The 14,045-nt window shown below is 46.7% G+C and overlaps 1 protein-coding gene across 6 annotated transcripts in view; it reads right to left on the bottom strand.

Moving 5' to 3' along the window:
* MICAL1 (microtubule associated monooxygenase, calponin and LIM domain containing 1) overlaps positions 1-14,045 on the bottom strand; it is a 43,345-nt gene that overhangs the window by 6,712 nt on the left and 22,588 nt on the right. For all 6 annotated transcript variants that reach the window (XM_083617878.1, XM_083617877.1, XM_083617876.1 and 3 more), the window contains 12 exons: positions 13,157-13,257; positions 12,691-12,948; positions 11,084-11,199; positions 10,306-10,432; positions 9,802-9,886; positions 6,601-6,748; positions 4,490-4,677; positions 4,112-4,221; positions 3,795-3,845; positions 2,190-2,364; positions 1,827-1,912; positions 1,009-1,651 (listed from right to left, as the gene is read on the bottom strand). In XM_083617878.1, the coding sequence (XP_083474004.1) occupies positions 1,009-1,651; positions 1,827-1,912; positions 2,190-2,364; positions 3,795-3,845; positions 4,112-4,221; positions 4,490-4,677; positions 6,601-6,748; positions 9,802-9,886; positions 10,306-10,432; positions 11,084-11,199; positions 12,691-12,948; positions 13,157-13,257 (2,088 nt within the window). The remainder of the gene's footprint in view (positions 1-1,008; positions 1,652-1,826; positions 1,913-2,189; positions 2,365-3,794; positions 3,846-4,111; positions 4,222-4,489; positions 4,678-6,600; positions 6,749-9,801; positions 9,887-10,305; positions 10,433-11,083; positions 11,200-12,690; positions 12,949-13,156; positions 13,258-14,045) is intronic.

Genomic DNA, 14,045 nt, shown 5'->3' with positions numbered 1-14,045 from the left:
AAAATATTTCATTTCAGGGACTTCTGGAATGACGCCATAAATTAAAGGGTGATTTGGGAGCTGGGGGTGGAGTGAAGCTATCTTTTATAGCTAGAGATATCCAAGAGAAGAACTGGTTTTATATAATGAAATCAGGAAGCAGGGACATTGATGCTATGTTCACTTCTTTTCTACGGGCAGTGAAGGTAGAATTACTTCTGTACCAATCAAAATCTGGGCCCAACACTGCTAACAATGAAATTCCTCATCACCAGTTAGTACTGCAGTGATCTGAGACCCAAAACAAAACTGTTCCATAGAGGCCAGTGGATGCTGGTAGTATAGCCCTTAAACATTTATGAAGCATTAACAGAACAGAGCACGTGCTTCCTGTTTTATGGTCTCCAGAAAGAGGACAAAGATGAAGAAAGATAACAGGAAAGCACAATATGGGAGGGTTAACTCCCACGTCGAAGAACAGAAACGGGTCTGGCAAGCTATGTGAGTTGGATTAAGCAGGCAATGTGGAGAATGCTGCCGCCGCCGCCACCACCACCACCACCTACTTAAACCACCTCATCTTAAAGGATGAGGGTTTATTAGAAGACACTACCATGGAAGTGGACCAGAGTAAACAGCTCTCTGGGCCACAATGGAGGCAACTCTGATCTGTTAACATCCCAAATGCTTCCGTTTCAGAAGCAACAAGCTAAATGTTCAATGTTACAAAGAATAATGTGTTTTAATATGGGATTGCATGGTGGAGAAATCCCATGTGAGCAGGATGAACATCACACAGCACACACAAATGGATATGCTACTCAGGAAGCCCTGAAGCCATATGCAGCTGTACAGGAAAGAGCACATGGCGACAGCTAAGCATGGCCATTGACGCTTAGGTTTAAAATCAAAGGTGGGGGAGCCATTTCAATGGCTCTGATGTTGTTCAGTTTTGCTGAGGTTTCCTCCCATGTTTATGGTCTGCCCCAAACTTTTGGGATAAGGCATATGATATATAAATAAAACAACCTTCTGAGATGGTGCTGAAGCTGGGTTCTTCTATTTTCATATCTGGAAAGTGAAATGAGGCTGATATTGGACTCAGTCGGGATAACTCAAGCTTTTCCAGGGCTGACAAGCAAATCTTTCTCTTTGGGAGATTTCCACACTCCTTCTGTTCTAGTTTGGGGCTCTGAGCAGTTGGCACCTTTCCAGAAAGAAAAGGATCTGTATCAGTTCCTTGACTTCCTGTCACCAGGCTGTCACGTGTCTCTTCTTGGGACTGGCTGCCAGTCCAATTTTCTGGTTCAAGTCTCTCTCTTTTTGGACTGGCCTTGTTTCCATCTCTGCCTTCGCCTACAACCTCTGAAGCTAAACCAGCCTCAGAAACAGAGTCCCCCAACTTCTTGTCCACCTCCACTAATGGTTGATGATGTGGATGCCAGGATGAGTTCATAGTACAAGAGCCTCCATTTACTCCGGCTGGGAGTAAGCTGTGGCCTTCAGCAGCTGATTTATGAAGTTCTGTAGGTTGACCTGTTGGCAGCTGATCTTCGAAAGACAACAGGTTCTCATCCAGGCTTGGTTGATATGGACCCTTTTCCATCTTGTTGTCCTCAGCAGCCAAGTCCAGAGTGCCTTTGTCTGAAGGAATGAGGAGTTTGGAAGAATCCTAGGGAGACAAAAAAGCCAGTTTTCCAAGCAAGCAAGTTGCAAGCCATGAGCGTGACAGGAAGTAGCATGGAATATGCTACTGGACAGTTACTAGGTTAATTATCAGCTAGGGAGTGGCCTTGCTAGTCAGCACCAAATGCCTCCAATTCTGAAAAGGCATCCATCCCACTCACCTTACGTGCTGCTATGACAGAGGCTGTGCTGTTAGGTGTAGTTATGTCCTTGGAGGTAGGACAGTGCAGCATGCAGTAGAAATTACCTAGGAGTAAAATCAAGATAGCCATAATCAGGTAGGGTATGTTGCCTGCATTCACCTGACTTGCCAATAAACATGACTGCCAGGGCAGATTCAGATACCTCAAGGAGAATAAAAGCAAATGGCACAAATGAATCTTGATATGCACGTGCAGGAAGTAGAGACACAATGCAAAGAAAGGCAGCCAGTTTGGATTTCAGAGAAATCAAACAATGCTCCCGTCTGCACTGACAGCTGTGCCATTCAGGCTAACCAACTGCGTCTTCTCAACTCCACTCACCATCGTCTTCATTGAAGGCGTAATCCCCCAGGCGCAGTGTCGTCTTGCAGCGGTGACACTTGAAACAGCCACGGTGGAAGAAGCATCCCTCCGCGCTGACTCGCTCCAGGATGTACACACGATCTCCGCAGAAATAGCAGGCATCGCTGCTCCTCACCGAGGAGGTGACAGGGCTCTGCCAAAAGACCAACACCTTTAGGACCACACGTTCCAAGTCATCTTGTGCTTTGGTTTCAAAATACATGGTTCAACCCAATGAGACACATTAACAAATATCCACAAGTTGCTGTACTACAACTCTCATGATCCCTGAGCTCCAGCTGGGATGATGGGAGTTGTAATCCAACAACATCTGGGAGAGCCGCTGGTCCCCCACCCCTGGTAATGATAACAGCCCTCTGGCCTCTCTGCCTCTGACATCTAGCGATGACCTCACTCCATCCCGAGTGAGATAAACGTATCAGGCAGCATTACATTCCAATGTCTTCCTCCAAGAAAACAGCCTCAACAAGACAATGGCTGCAAGGTCCAGCAAGTCGTTCCTTTCCGTCAGATAAGAGGAAGGGCGGGTTTGAGTCTCGAGAGAAGAGAGCTGCCAGGCTCTCTGCCAGTATGTAACTGCAGCAGATGAATGCAATAACAATCTTGGTTTTTTGCCCAGTGACATCTGGCTTCTTCCAGGCCTAACAGCTGTTTCAGCTTGGCTTATGCATGAGAGCTAGCAGCCTGCAGCCTGATACAGGGAGGAACATTTAGCAACCGCCCTGAGTGTGGGCAAGTGGTCAGTCTTCATAGGCACCATCCAACCTCCTCGCAACTGTTATTTGCCTCCAGTGTATCCTACCACCCAGAATTCTGGTGCAACGTTTTGTGTGAAAAGGGAGGAAATCAATGTTTCTTTGAGCACTTAAAAATAAATTTGTGGTGGGCCACAGCAAAGTTCAAATTGGAACTGAGGCAGGGTGGGATTTCCCAAATGCCATCTGAGTTCCAATTTTCACAGGTGGAATTTAACCCTTGGGATCAGTCTTTGAAATGCAGTCTTAAAGTTATATTAGTCATCTGGCAGTTGCAGTCAATAAACTGCATGCACTGGATTTCCCATCATGTGTTAAAAGGTCAGAAAATCTACAGAGTCAATAGCAATGACTCAAATAAGGAGGATTATGGAGTTTCCATAAATGAAACTAACTGAAATACACACTGGATTAAAAAATGGAATTTTTCAGAAGCAATGAATATTCATTCCCATCACTATTCTGGACACAGACATATCTAACTTCACACATAACCAGATTCCTGCAATGAAGGCATTTCCATGTAGAAATTCACAGGAAACCCAAAATGTAACCATAATGTGTGAAGATGCTGCACTCAAGAGTTCCCCTCCCCCCTGTATATTCATGCAGTGAGAAACTGCAGGTCGCTAAAGCTTCCCAGCAGGCAGTGAAATACCACAGGAGTTTGGTATACTATGATCCACATGCAGATTTCATGCTCATTTTTTCAAGCCAGTACCTTCCATGTGGAATCGTCACATATGACATCCTCCAAAACTTGTCTAGTACCAGATGAACCCCTAAGTGCAATGACAGCAGAACTTACCCCAGCCTCTTGCTTGGTCTTTTTGGCTTGGTCATCCATTGCAGAGCTCTCCTGCAATCGAAAATTATTACTTTGGAGCAGCAGAAAAGACAGAAGGCCAAAGACACTTTGCTCCTGCAATAAATGTAACCCCCACTGCCCGCCCCCCCGTCCTGTGCTTCTTACTAGGGGCATCTGAAAATGGGGAGGGCTAGAGTGATCTGGGAAGAGATCATACCAGCTGCCAAAGGGCCACTAGCCAGCACATAAGGCACAAACAAACACACTGCTGGGAATGTCTGGTGATGGGCCAGCAATGGCTTTGGAGAGAGACTCACCAGGGCACGTTTACGTGAGAGAGAGAGACTTTTCTGAAGCTTGCTGAGGAAGAGGATAGCTCCCTTGGTACCACGTGTTGACAGAATCGTTGAACTTTTCTCTTCTGGTTCTGGAAGAGAGAATGCAGTGTTTAGGAACTTGGGAAGCTGCCAGATACTAGTCCATTTAGCTCAGTACTCTACTGTCTACAATGACTGTGGCAGCAGCTTCCCAGGGTTCCCTGAACTACCTGGAGATGCTGCAGATTGAACCTGGAATGGCCTGGGAAGAGTCCCCAAGGACCAGGCAGAGAGGCCTGGAAACAAGGTTCCCCACTCCCCTTGTGAGGCTCCCCTTGTAGGAGAATCCCCAGGACTGGGTTCCTTGGGATTCTCTACCTGAAGAGTTCTTGAAGGCATCATAAAACTGGCTCAGGTAGGTGATCAAGCCAAGCCTCTGAGGTTCGGACATCGAAGCCATTTCACTGCTGGAGAGGACCGGAGGGATCCCTAGTTCTTGCTCTGCCACATCTAAGGCCAGCTGGTTGTTCCCAATGGGGTCGTTCTGGTTGAGTGCGTTGACGTCTCTAGAGAAGGAAGATACAAAGTCAAGGTGACTGACAGGACTTAGCCCAGACTGAGAGAAACTTTAACCAGGCACCTGAAGCAGAAGGTGAAGTATGTGACGGTTTCTTTAAAAATGATAGCAGCACAACTCCCAGCTCATGACAAACTGGCTTGTGTGAAGTGGCTGCCATGTGCGTTACTGGGCACCAGGAGGCAGGCACACAATTTATGTTTCACTTTAAACAAAACAGGAAAACCACACACAGCACTGCTTCCAGTAATGGGATGTCAGCCAGCAATCCTCCCACCCCTGTTTTAACAACCTTGCTCCCATCTCATTTCACTATGCAAGGAAAGGAAGACCCCCTGCTTCTCTTGATCACCAAAAACAGGCAAATGAAATGTCACTGCCATAATAGTAGTAGTAGTAGTAGTAGTAGTAGTAGTAGTAGTAGTAATTTATTATTTATACCCCAGCCACTCTGGGCGGCTTCCAACCGAATATTAAAAACAATATTAAAAAGCATCAGACGTTAAAACCTTCCCTAAACAGGGCCACCTATCAAGATCTGGCAGCCAAGACTGTGAAGCAACAGACTCCCAGTTTGGGGAGTCCGTGGCTTTGTGCCATTAACCCCCTGAAACACCCTATAGGAATTAAGAAACATGCAGAGAAACATGCAGGGCGGGGCACCTTTTTTAGACTGAAGACCATACTCCCTTCCCACTGCCTGGGGGGAGTGTCCCATAGCAGTGGCAGGCAGGGGAACCAGCAGCATAAGTGAATAGAGCAATTAGTGTAAATTCTATCTTTGTACAGTAGCTGGTTTCTTCACACCTGCACCTCCCTCTCTCTCCTCCATCCAGTTAAGTGAGAGGCCTGATCGGATCTCAAGACACATCCCAGCCAGGGATAGGAACTCAAGGAGGTACAAAATAAAGGTGTGGCTGAAGAAAAGATGTTGTGGGGAAAGTCCCACAGGAGAGACCTGGAGAGATGTGTTTGGCTCCTGGGCCTGAGGTTCCCCATCCCTGCTCTGTGGCAACATAAACATGAGCAGAGGCATCTTTTAAAGTCACATCTGCCTTTATGGCCACCCTCTCTTTCTCTGTGACTGGTAAGAGGGAGGGAGGAAAGGATGGTTGCTGTGGGGAAGAGGCTTGAGAACTGGTACCTCTCTAGATCAGCAGAGCAAAAGCTACCTGCAGGCCACAAGGTCTTCCCATGCCTGGCCTAGCTTGACCCTGGCATCTGAGGCTCAGTGGGCTCCCTTTGGTTCTGAACCTCCAACACAAAGGAAGGCTAGGATGGAAGCGTTCAGCTCTGCTTTTCTGAAGTAGAACTGTATAGAGTAGGAGAGTTCCACTTACAACAAAGGCAGCAGCACCATGTGGTGATTTCTAGAGGCGGGGGGGGGGGGGATAGATGCTGAGCTTCCCAAAATGGAGCAAATCACCAGGTCTGTAACGGAGATCTCTAGGCTGACTAGATCTGTGGCTCACACACACAGCTTTTATTCCAGCATCAAATGGCAACTTGCATGTGCGTGTGTGTGAGCCACCACAGATCAAACGTCTTGCAAATCTCTGCATATCACTTTGTACACAATACATTTCACTGCAGTCCATTCACACTCTCAGCTGTTATAAAGAATTAAGAACTAAAGTGATGTACGTGCATATATGGACTAGCCCTTAATTTAGGCCTTTGGGATATACAGTTTGCTGAATGTGTGTGTGTGATTTAGAAAAAAAAGCACTTAGCCACAGAATAAGTTGACCTGCACAACAAATTTAAAATACTTTTTTCTACAAATGGACAGTATAATCACTCTGAAGTAGCGTTTCCTGAGGGGTACAGCAATGGCTAATCGTTATGCCTTTATAAAGTTTGCCTCTAACGTGCCCACAAGCACTCCCTCCCTCCGGCAAGGCTCACTCACAGAAGATCTGGTCGGAAGTGATGTATGAGGGCACACAGGGCCAGGCCACTTTTCCAGGAGGATGTGAAGTCTTCTACCTTGATGCCACGATAATTTGCTGTATTAGTTTGACACCAGCTAAGCAGCTCCTCGTAGGCTCTGTTGGAATCTGGAGAAGGGTGGATGAAGGGTGATGGAGAGGAGAGAGAGAAAGAGCAAACCAAGCTAAGGATACATGAAAGAGAGACACTTGGTCCAGTTCCCAAGATGCACCTAGGGACAAGCAGGGATTGGGAACCTTTGGGCCCAATCTTCTTCCACCCCCTCCCCCGGGGGCTAACTCTAATCATATGATGTCATGATGGCATCAGGTGACTTGATAGGTAGGCAGTCCAACCCATCTAGCCAAGCTGACCCACAGGAAAGGGGTTGGCAAAGCAGCACCCAGCAGGACTGAACCCTCCACTCACCATTCCCTGCTTGGGCTACACTTGTGAAGCAACACCCAGCTGGATTGAAAAACACCTCCCACCACTAACATCACCCAGTGACATCAGATGATAGACAAGTGGGCATGGGTTGGGAGGGGAAATGGCCTCATGAGTCCAACTGGACCCCCTGGCAGACCAAGATTAGCCTGTGGGCCAGCGGTTTAATAGGAATTAATAGGATTTCTGTAATGCACAGTACCTAGTCTGGCAGCATATCGGGGTTTATTGTCTGAACTTTCCCTCCTCCATCAGAGCTCAGAAAAGGGGAAAAGCCTAACACATAGCTACCAACAGAGATGAGACTGTGTATGTGCTACTTTAGAATTAGGGCAAACTGCTGTACTCCAAGTCCAGCTAAATAGGGAGCTTCAGCCAGCTTTTATGCTGACAAAATGTGACTGCTTTGCCTAAACCACAGCTCTGTTGCGATATGAAGAATAACCACCAAAGTATACTTTGCTTCCATCAAAAGCAGTACAGCACAGGGCTAGCCTGGCACCACTGACCCTACTCTGATGCCACACAGGAACCCACAACAATCACATTGCCATCATCTGCACCGCTGATTTACACATCAGCATGCAATAGACTTGTAACAACATCCTTAGCTTGGAATCCATCAACGCACAGCCTAAAAGCTGAGTGGAAGTGAATCAGAGAAGTCTTCCTAGTAGCTAGCACTCCTTTTCTAACCAGGGTGACAGTGAACGGGCAGGTCACATTATCTCCCCACCTCCCAAAACACACACTTATTTGCTAACCATCACAAGGGCTATTCCATAAGCAGAGCAAGGCCAAGGGGAACAGACTGGGCTATGGAAAACAATGACAGTGTGGGAGGAAACATGAGAAAACACAGAGAAGAAACAAGAGAGCTGTAATTTAAAGAGGGAAGGGAGAGCCAGAGGGACAGAGAAATGCACACACGTAAGAGAAGGCAGAAAAACAGTTCAAGAAATGAAGAGCTATCGGTGGCATTTTTAGTTTATTTCATAGACAGCCGGAAAGGAAAATGCTACAGCTGGAGCAAAATGTAATAGATAAACACCCTCTCCATTGTTTAAGAACTGGGCAGCAGGGGATTTTTTCCCCACAGAAGTGATAGTTTGGGAGTGAGAGATTGTGACAAATGTGTTTTTCTCCTGGGAGATGAATAGAGGGTGCCTATGCAGTAGGCAGAAATGTTTCAGCCTTGTTAGTTTGTTGGGAGGCAGAAGTTTTTACACCCAAGTTTACACCAGAATAAAAGGGAATTTCACTGTGGAAAGATTTGGACCATCTTTTTCCTGGGGACCTTGGCATGCCTGCAGTGAGGCAAAAATACGGCAAGGCTTCTGGGCTTCTTGCTAACCAAGAGGCAAACCAGCCCCAAGACAAGCCAGCCATGTTGCTAATCAAGTTACAGTCCAGAGTCAACTGGCTGGCTGACTATAACAGACCAAAGTTTCCTCAACCCTATTAAGACAACTGGATTCTGCTACTCTATTACTAAGGTGTATGCTGTGTGCTTGTGGATCATGGGAATATTGCCCAAAATGCAGGTGTATTCCCAGGAATTTTTTCCCCCAAAGGAATATCCTGAACCAGTTTCCTTCTGGGGTAACAAAATTGAAGCACTTCCAGAAGTGGAACCGTAGAGAATGGGTGGAGGGAGAAAAAGAATTGCAAAAAGGACTGAGATCAGAGAACAAAAACTCAGCCAAAAAAAAAAGTCTCCTATATACTAGTAACAATCTGCTGACATTGACTTGTAGACTCTATGCACTATGCCAGAACACTTGAAAGTAGTCAGCCTTAACACTGATTCCTCTCTCCTAAGAAAACCTGCCTTCAGAGACTATTTTGCAAATTACAGACCATTGAGCAAAGCCAGACAAACATCTGTCTGGGATGCTGCAGGCAGTGGGTCTCTTGTTCCAGACTCAACTGAGTCTCTCCCAATTTTATGTTTAATCTATGTGCAGAGCGGTGTGGATTCTGCACATGCAGAACTGAGTATCTCCAGAATCTCAAGCCTCATTATTTCCAAACAGGACATTTCTAGCCTTTATGGAGACAAAGGAAGGTTTGAAAAATGTGTCAGCAATGTCTGGATGGGAAGAGCTGTTCAACAGTGGAACAGACTACCCTGGAAGGCGGTAGAAGTTTTAAAACAGAGGTTGGATGACCATCTGTCAGGGATTCCTGATGCAATGTGATTCCTACATTGCAGGGATCTGGAAGAGATGACTAGAACTGGACTTCAGGGGGACAGGAGGTAGATTGGTGCCTTGCCCATAACTAGCAAAAGTGGAACTCGCAAAACAACTAAATATATACACATTGTTTCATTTTCTTAATACTTAAGAAGCCACCCTGTTCAGCTTTCATTGTCACAGAATCTCGGTTTGTTTTGTTTTTAGCAAAGGCAACATTGCCTTGTCTATGGAGAACCAGGAACAGTCTGTTAAAGTGAATGCTTGGGATCACTCTTCCACATCCCGGTCTGAGAGACAGCAATATTGACCCAGATATTTGCTGCTTGGGGGTAAAGCAGAACAGGGAAGGAACAGCAAGCAGAGAGGTCATATGGGTAGAAAAACAGAAGAGGAGGATCTGCACGTTGCTGCAGAGAAATCCAATTCATCTAAAGGGAGAGCAGCGAGTATGAACAAGTGTGGAGGGGTCTGGTACTGGTTTTCAGGTGGATCCATGCAACCAGTAGCCAGGGGAGAACATGACCCAGACTTGCCTTTGCTGACTATCTCGGGGCTGCCACGATTTCTTCCTTTCTTCATATCCATTTCAATTTCTCCCGTCACATACAGATTACGAACCTGGAAGCAGGTGCACACAGTTATTTATTTCCTATCACTGACCACAGCTTGGATCCAGAACAAGACCCAGCTAATTCCCCCAGGTCTGCAGCTGCCCAAACGCTTCCTGTGTGGCCCTTAGCATCCCAGCTTGGAAAACACACCACACCCCACTACTCAGCAAAGAACAGCCTTCAGTGCCAGAACAGGACAAAAGGACGTATTGCAAGGGAGTCTCTTCTCCAAGCCCTATTGCAGCGAATGCCAGTGTTCTTATACATTTCTGTTACTTTCAGAACATGGCTCAGGGACGTGGCATGGTGCCAGTGTTTAAAAGCTGCAAAGAAGAGTGAATGAGGCAAAGAGAATCATCAGAAAACTGACAAGGAAAAGGAGAAGATATTGTGTTCTTCACCACCACCCTATATGTATAGCGATACCTGAGAGGCCTTGATGGCTTGGAGGTTGATGTTTGGGTACCGTGTAGTGGGATCAATGCTGTACTGGCTGATGTTCTTGTTGGTGTTGTCAGGTGAGGTCTGCGACAGCTGCTGATATATGCTCTCCCTGCATGGAAATTAAGCAGGAATGTCTCCCTCTTAGTCCCTTAGCACCAAGATACATTGTGTACATGGCACTCACAGCATTCAGGAGCCTTCAGGCAAAAGAGGAAGATCGACATGCTCTCACCCTTCTCATCTTCACAGCAGTCCCTCCTCACACTTTGCCTGGGTCTGTGGCATGAGCAGCATCAACAAGTTCTCCTGCGCTCTCAGATTCCCACTACATCAGACAGTTACACCCATTCCTGTCCCCCATTCCATGCTCCAGGTCAGTCACACACAGCCTTGCAATCTCCTAGATGATGCTGGGAACTTCCTGAGGTTGGGCAGCAGAACAGGAAGGTACTGCCTCACTCACTCACTTGCCTTTGTACAGTTCCCGGTGTCTTATGGCTACCAGGCTAGTGCTTAAAAGACTGAACAAGAGAGCATGAAGCAGAAGACCCTTCAGAAAAGAATGTCTAGAGAAAATTGCCCAAGACTCTGAAGCGCTACTTCTAGATAAAATAGGCAGTCCTGGCTCACTGTAGCAATATCTCTCCTCCCTACACTGAACGCATAACCTGGAACATCTATAGACCTCAAGATACCACCACCATCGCCAGTCACCCCTCCATCCCTGTGGGCAGAGAATGCCCCTTCTCAGAGTGCTCACCTCTCAGCCAGCACATCCAAAGGGGGCATCCCCGAGGCCCATCTTTTCACCATCCAGGCAGCATCGAAAGCTGCCAGGAACCCTCTGCCCACACCAGTGCCCAAAGGCCAGAATGGCTGGGAAACAAAAAGAGAGAGAAAGAACAAAGAGATGTTTTGGGGTCTCTTAGCAAAATGAGGAGTCAATGAGATATAGCAGACGTTGGCCAGCAGCTCAGCTGCATCAAAAACACAGCAGGAAATTGGGATTCCAGGGTGATTCTGGCAGTCATGGTTAATTCACAGCAGCCCCTCTGTGTGCTGCATGTTGTTTTGGCAAATGTTTGCACTAAATGGGGGCCCACTCCGCACTCACACCAAGTGTCAGCTGGCTAGCTCAGTTTTGCCAGATAAAGGGGGCTGCATAGTGAAGTGAATTAGTGCAAAGGATAAAGTGCTAGATCAGAGACAGCAGGTTTCCCAGATGTTGGATGAGCCCTCCAAGCTAGACAAACAGAAGGGCAGGGTTATTTAAAAAACAAAAACAAACAAACAAAAAACCCAATGCATATGGTTCCCAGCCAAAGGTTAGCTTCAGGCCTCACAAAATCCAGGAGCAGATTTGCCTTCAAGCCCAGATAGTCAAGTAACATGGCTCCCTGCTAAGTCCAGGTGAAAGACAGTCTGTCTGAGAAACATGCAGATTTAAAACAAGATAGCAGGTTGCTTAACTTTAAAGAACATTTCAGCTTTCAACACATTTTCTGCAACGGTTCCCATCACAACGCATAGAAGAGGAAAGTGTTTTTTTCTAATCGGTACAGCATTATTTACTGTAATGCAGGTTTATAAAAACTCATAGAAATCAATGGGAATGAAAGCTTAGCCAGTGTCAGAAAAATCCCAAGGTAAAGCTCCCATGTAACGCAGTTACAACAAACTTCACACAAATTGTTTAAACCTACATTTCCCAACTGACAGCAATTTTTTAAGATGAGAAAGCTTTTAATGAAACCCTCTCCAGTTCTGAACCAGAAATAATAATAATAAAACCAGCATGAGGCAAAGGACCCCCAGACGGTTAAGTCCAGTCAAAGGCAACTATGAGGTTGCAGCGCTCATTTCGCTTTCAGGGCAAGGGAGTCGGCGTTGGTCCACAGACAGCTTTCTGGCTCATGTGGCCAGCATGACTAAACCGCTTCTGGCGCAACGGAACACCATGACAGAAACCAGAGTGCACGGAAACGCCATTTACCTTCCCGCTGCAGCAGTACCTATTTTTCTACTTGCACCGGTGTGCTTTTGAATTGCTAGGTTGGCAGGAGCGGGGACAGAGCAACGGGAGCTCACCCCATTGCACGGATTTGAACAGCCAATCTTCTGATCAGCAAGCCCAAGAGGCTCAGTGGTTTAGACCACAGCACCACCCGCTCCCCACTGAACCAGTACAATCTCAAGGCAGTGTGCCGTGTGATTTTTCTGAACAAGTAGATCAGTTCATATGGAAAGATAAGTGAATGAGAACTGCAATCAAGGATGGCTGAGCTGCACCACCACCACACCCACTCTTCCACTGTGAAAAGGACTCTGTCCATATGCTTGTTGTGGTCTCATTATGGGGACACTTACCTCCACCAGGCAGTCCCCCACCAATCCAATGAGCAGCTTGGCACCATTGCAGTCACGCACCAGAGCTGCGTTGTCTGACCGGCTCATGCAGGTGAAGTCGAACATGTCAACATCTGGGCGGCTGCGGTGGTTCAGTGCAAACTGCAAATCAGGCAGCTGGTAATTGGTGGAGAAGTTGGCAGCTTCCTTGGCATAAGCAAGAAGAGCTTCTTGGTTCACATTCTCTGGAGACAGCAGGCTCTCTATGTCTGACTTGTCCTAGAAATGAATGGAGACCAAGATATCTTCCATAGCAATAGTAAAAAAATCTTGCTGGAATGTGGCAGAGTTCAAGATTACGGGTGTGTCAATCAGCTCTTGGCCTGGCAGGATCTTTCACCTCCAAAGCATGTAAATTCAAAAGATGGTTTGGGGTCGCCATCCCCTCCCACATAGTACTTGCAGGAGCTTCAGTCTCTATACGTACATTTAAGATAACTCCTTTTTTCAGCAGGCTCTGCTTCTTGGCTGTCATTACGAAGTAATGAGTGTCGTCTTTATAGTAGACAATGTTTTCCAAGTCAATGCCTATAATTGTTCAAACACAAGCAGAAAGTTAAAGGCTGGAGGCTGTTTTCAGCCTAGTACTACGCGAAGCTTCCATCAGTGCAAGGACTTCTGCTTGGGCAAAGGAATGTTCTTCTGCCCTCTTCTCCCCCCGTCAGTGCCGTAGCGTGGGGGGTGCAGGGGGGGCCAGCCGCACCGGGCGCAACATCTGGGGGGGCGCACGCTCGCACTCGAGTGCTAAAATCCACGGGTTAGGGGGCACAAATTCCTTGCCTTGCCCCGGGTGCTGACAACCCACGCTACGCCACTGCCCCCTGTGCCCCTAAATCTGTTCCAGGGGTTCCCCCAACACTCTGGTGTAGATTTGGGGGAACACAGGACACACACAGCAGGAAGAAGAGGAGGGAATTTCCATTGTACAAGAGGAAAGCCTTCTGATGATGTAACATGGTACTTTGTACTACCAGATTTTAGAAGACATCTGAAGGCAGCCCTGTTTAGGGAAGCTTTTAATGTTTAATAGGTTATTGTATTTTAATGTTCCGTTGGAAGCCGCCCAACGTGGCTGGGGAAACCCAGCCAGATGGGCGGGGTATAAATATATTATTATTATTATTATTATTATTATTATTATTATTATTATTATTATTTACATGTAAGATGGCTTACATGGATTTAAATTCATGGAAGGCTATCAATAGCTACTAGTCATGATAGCTGCATGTTGCTTTCAAGACCAGAGGCAGCATGTCTCTGAATACTAATTGCTGGGGAACCACAGTCAGGGAGGCCGGCCATTGCCCTCCTGA

The sequence above is a fragment of the Podarcis filfolensis genome (genome assembly GCF_964270895.1).
Source record: "Podarcis filfolensis genome assembly, chromosome: 6".
Taxonomy (NCBI): domain Eukaryota; kingdom Metazoa; phylum Chordata; class Lepidosauria; order Squamata; family Lacertidae; genus Podarcis; species Podarcis filfolensis.
The sequence above is the reverse complement of the archived record's forward strand: the minus strand, read 5'-3'. Positions and strand labels throughout refer to the sequence as shown.